At 45.9% G+C, this 5,212-nt stretch overlaps 1 protein-coding gene across 1 annotated transcript in view; it reads left to right on the forward strand.

Annotated features, from left to right (window-relative positions):
• The first annotated feature begins 472 nt into the window (after positions 1 to 472).
• tmem115 (transmembrane protein 115) overlaps positions 473 to 5,212 on the forward strand; it is a 10,756-nt gene continuing 6,016 nt past the window's right edge. The window contains exons 1-2 of the mRNA XM_008304104.1: positions 473 to 2,006; positions 3,600 to 3,964. Coding sequence (XP_008302326.1) covers positions 1,515 to 2,006; positions 3,600 to 3,964 — 857 coding nt within the window. The 5' untranslated portion in view covers positions 473 to 1,514. The remainder of the gene's footprint in view (positions 2,007 to 3,599; positions 3,965 to 5,212) is intronic.

Genomic DNA, 5,212 nt, shown 5'->3' on the forward strand with positions numbered 1-5,212 from the left:
GGAGGAATTTGTGCGATATAAAAAAATAACCTTTTGCAATACTGGATGTTTTCCACAATCAAATGAATCTGTGCAGTATCTGAATTTCTACATATTTCTACAGCATGTGTCTAGTTTAGTATTATTGTGTTGTCCCGACATTATTGCACTATTCCCTTAGCTGCTGTAAGACTGCGGATTTTCCTGATAATAAAACAAAGGCTTATCTTTTTTTTTTTTTTTTTTTTATCATACTTTACACAACAAATGTGATAAATAAAATTCAAAATAGAGCATGAATAAAGCTGAATGGGAAAAAATACCAATAAAAGTTCCTCTACCCAAAAATGTTGCCCCAGATAAACCTGTTTTCATCACACACTACAGGGGTGCTGGTGTGCCGTGTGTAAGAACTCAGTTTCCCAGAATGCTCTGCTGCTCAGGAGTTACGTGACTTGACGTTTTTTCACCGACCGCTGATGACGGTGGCAGACGGCGCAGGTCAGTTAGCTGAGCGGTGGACCTGGGAGGAGAAGTGCCTGCTGAGATATAAAACATCATTTAATAGGCGAGCTGCTTCCGAAAGACACGGAAACAATAAAATAAAGGAGTGAAGCCGAGTTACTATGAGGAACCTGTCAACTACACGCGAACTGGAGCCGGTTCCGAGGCGCCTCTAACATTGTTTTGAGGGCCTGTTGCTAGCTACGGGAAATCCTCGGACTGGCCCCGGTAGACACCGGGCCGAGCGAGCGCAGGGGACCGAGGACCGGAGCTCCGCGGGGCTGTGTTCATCCAGCAGGTTTTACCGACGCTAGCTGCCCTTTTTTATGACGTTCAAACAAAGACGGTATCTCTTTCCTGCTCGTCCGGAGCGAATGTAAATCATTGTAGCGTTCAGCTTGACAGCTAGCTAACCTTAGCTCCCCCGTGTTTACAAGCTAACTCAGCCGGGATCCTCGAAGGAAGTTGGCATTAGGTATGTTTGTTTCAGTTAACATTTGCATATTTGGCTCCTACCGCCTTTCTGCCGGCCGGTAGTGGTCTGTGCGGCTGTTCCACCTTTGTCTACACCGGACTGAAGGTCGCCAGCTAGACGGCTACATCAAAAGGTCCCCTGGCTGAGGTTATCACATCTTAAGGCTTATCTACTGCAGCCCAAAGTTTGTCACCTTGTTGAACTGTGAGAAACAGCCTGGCTGCTTGTTTACCTCTGTCCTTAACTCTGTGAATGTCACAGAAAGTTAGATGTGTTGTAGAAGTTTGATCTATCGCACAGAATCTTAACAGAAAGACTTGATCAGAAGGAATACCTGAGCAAACTTCACCCACCTGTCAGACGGTATCCCGGATGAAGGCTCACAGAGAGGTGTGGATTTTGATGCCCTCAGGACTCCCAGCTGTTTCCTGTTCTGCTTGGCATTATTAAAGTCACACCAGCATCCAAGGACTGCCACGACAGAAGCAACAGATCTGCTTTCTCTCTCTCCCTGGGCTGATTTGCTCAAGGAGGAGCCCCGCCAGAACACGCCACCATGAATCGTTACCTGCCCGTGGCACGACAGCACTTCCTGGCGGCCCTTGCCAGCACAAGTGTGGTGGTAAAAACTATCAGCGCTGTGGTGGTTCTCCTCTACCTGCTGTCATGGGCCGTCGACACTCCGTACGTACTGGGGGTGACCCCGGGATACCTCTTTCCACCCAACTTCTGGGTGTGGACGCTGGTGACCCATGGGGTGGTGGAGCAGCACGTCTGGGGGGTGGCGGCCAATGTGGGGACAGTTATGGCCTGCGGGCGTCTGCTGGAGCCTTTGTGGGGCGCTTTGGAGCTCCTGATCTTTTTCGCAGTGGTTAATGTGTCCGCAGGCCTCCTGGCGGGCCTCTCCTACCTCCTCACCTATGTGGCCACCTTTGACCTGCACTTCCTGTTTGCTGTGCGCGTTAACGGAGCAGCCGGGTTCCTCGGAGGCGTCCTGGTGGCGCTGAAGCAGACCATGGGGGACACCACAGTGCTCAGAGTCCCACAGGTGAGGTTGACTAATAAAAGAATTTTTGCTTTGCAGCAGTATTACTTAACAAGAGGTGTGCTTCTGTTAAAAACTCCAAGTGATTGAGGAGCGAAGCAGTACAGATGAACCAAGAATGTGCTCGAACAAGATTGTGAACAGCCGTGGAAACCTTAACACTTTATCCTCCAGAGCGTTGCTGGGGGGTGGGAGCTGATCCCAGCTGACACAGGCTGGAAGGCAGAGTATAGTGCAAGACACTGTATTCATATTCAGTGACCCCCCATCATGTTAGAGTTCTTACTTTTTTGTTGTTTGTGGTTTTGTTACGAAACGTACATTTTTCAGATGCCTTTCGTTTTGCCTAAAGACACTTGAAAATGAGTCAACACCTCCAACAGTCACGAGAACGACCAAATTATAAGCCTTAAAGAATTCTTAGCTGCTGCAGGACTGTTATATAAGTGTCAGATCTTTGTGTTTACTGTTTGTTTTTTTTTTCAGTGCAGTGTTTTTCCACCCTCGAGGCAATTGTGGCACGCCATCAACTTTCTAACATCTGATTACCACAAGTTACAATCAAAAGTATGGCTGTCGTACAAGCAGAGAATTTGTGAAACCGCTGGCAGGAGGGTTCAAACCCAGCCTCAGATGCACACATATCCTAAACCGTAGTGTTTGTATTGTGCAAATGTCATTGTTTCAGATTGCCATTTTAATTAGGAATTGATTAATTTCTCAGCTCGAGTGTGTAGTCACCCATCAAAGGTCTGTTCTGAGTCAGGAAAAGTCCCGTCGTGGGATGAATCTCCGAGTTGTTTGACATTTCAGCCTTGGAGTAGAGAGTAAAATATCATGTTGCTCATTTAAATGGTGAAACTTGCTCTGTTATGTTTTTTTTTTTGTTATTTTTACTCTTGCTGCATTCAAGTAGAACTTTCTCCAATTAGTTTTTATTACGACAGTGTTATATACTAAAACATATTGATCATATTATGAGCACACTTTCATATTGGCCAGTCAAATATAGTGATCCTACTGTGTTATTAAAGCCATATAAGCCAGTGGTTTATAGGTCAATGTTTGATCTGTTGAGTGTTTGCTCTGCTTGGTTTGTGTTCCCACTTTAGGCCTGAATCAAGGAGTTGTACAGTCATGATAAAATGAACTGTTCAGTGTTCAGTATGTTGAGCTGGAAAAGTTCACTGTGACACATGGGAGACTTTGATTAGTCGCCACAATATGAGATCTTAAAGATTTAATCACAGATTGGCTACACGGTCCAAATGTAGCCCCTAAACTTCCAGGCTGCTCTGCGTTATATTCCCTTATTTTTGGTTGTTATGAATCTGTATAAACCGGGTTGCTTCACTCTAACGCCCCTCGCTTCAGCTGACCACGTTCAGAAATGAACTCTATTCAAACACTGGACTGTTTTGATCATGGCTCCCGCCTGTCCCTCTGGCGTGTCACCAGCTATTGTTTGCTGTTCCCATTTCTGAATCTCGCTGGCTTGAATGAATTATGGGAGCCATCAGCCAAGGTGGTCTGCAGACAAAATGGTAGCTGCCCTGATGATGAAGGACTAAAATCTTTCTCCCCTTTCCATCTCAGGTGAGGCTCAAAGCAGCGCCGGCTTTGGTCCTCCTCCTCCTGGCCTTGCTGCGCCTGTCCGGGCTGCTCGACAGCTCTGCCCCCCTGGCCGCCTTCAGCTATGGAGCGCTGTCCGGCTGGGTCTACCTGCGCTTCTACCAGAGGCACAGCCGTGGCCGCGGGGACATGTCCGATCACTTCGCCTTTGCGAGTTTCTTCCCTGAGGCGCTGCAGCCGGCTGTCGGACTGCTGGCGGGGCTCGTCCACTCTGCCCTGGTGAAAATCAAAGTGTGCAGGAAGATGGTAAAGAGATACGACGTGGGGGCGCCGTCTTCTATCACGATCAGCCTACCGGGGACTGACCCACAGGACGCAGAGAGGAGGAGGTGAGTCACAGCAAAGACATGGATATCCCTGTTAGACCTGGATGATAGAATGATAACAGTGTGTCCCAGTGGTAGACACTTCATCAAGAGCAGTAAGAAGGTTCTATAGACTGTTTGATAGTTTTATTTTGTGTTAGCATCAACATTATTACCTGCGTATCCTGATAAATAAGTGATGTGAGGTGGTTAAGTTCAAATGAAGCCTTTTTTTCAGGTGTTTATTAACCATCTGAACCCCAAAACCTGCCAACAGGTTGGAAAGGCATGTTTTTTTAAATGAAAAAATGCCCTAATTAAACCATTTATTAGGACTATAAACTGTAGAAACAGACAGAATCGCCAGCTAAGCTTAATATTGGGATATTTCATCAAAATCACTTTATTCTACATGTGTCACTTAAACCGTGGGCTGTAACTAAAATCTGTAAAAAAACAAACTTTCTGCACTCCTTGGGGCAACTGAGAAGCCATCAGTGACTCAGCTGCAACATGCAGTCATGAGGTAGAAATGCAGAGACTTTTTGGCTGAGCTGCAGGCTGTGTTAACACAGAGCAGACACATGTTAAACAGCAGTAAAACATCTATACCAGGGGTCTCAAACTCAACTTACCCAGGGGCAGCTGGAGGTAGAGTCTGGGTGAGGCTGGGCCGCATCATGTATTCCGAAAAAAAAAAGGGTTTCAAGTATTCCAAAAAAAAAGTTCAAGTGATCCAGTCTTCTCAATCTTTATTAATAACAATTCAGAACATAAACAGTTCTTTAGAACATCGGCTTCTCTTACCTACACTTCCTGTTACACAGCTGAGCCACATTTGGCTTGAGGAAGGAAGCAGTTAAGACCCTCAGTGTGGCTTCAAGATGCTCATCAGTAAGTTCAGACCTGTACTTTGACTTATTACAGTTCATGGTGGAGAAGAGCTTATCACACAGATAGAAAAAAAAAAACACATTTGCACTGGGTGACAGGATATATTTTCCCTCCACTCGGTGACATTCCTGAATCACGTTTCAAGTGACTAACGTTGCTGATTCATGTTGCTGTCACGAGCCTGTGTAGTGCAGGACTTCATATTGCAGTGATAAATGAGCAAAAATGAGCTCTTTTGGCCACTATTGCTTCCTTCCACACTGGTGTTGATGCGACTGGCAGGCAACCAAAATTAAACACACCATTACATTGAATAATTTTCAGGTTTCACTGATTTTAAACAATGTTGGAAACATGTGGAACTGTGTGTGCACAAGT

The sequence above is a fragment of the Stegastes partitus genome, unplaced genomic scaffold (genome assembly GCF_000690725.1).
Source record: "Stegastes partitus isolate 25-593 unplaced genomic scaffold, Stegastes_partitus-1.0.2 Scaffold2135, whole genome shotgun sequence".
NCBI lineage: Eukaryota > Metazoa > Chordata > Actinopteri > Pomacentridae > Stegastes > Stegastes partitus.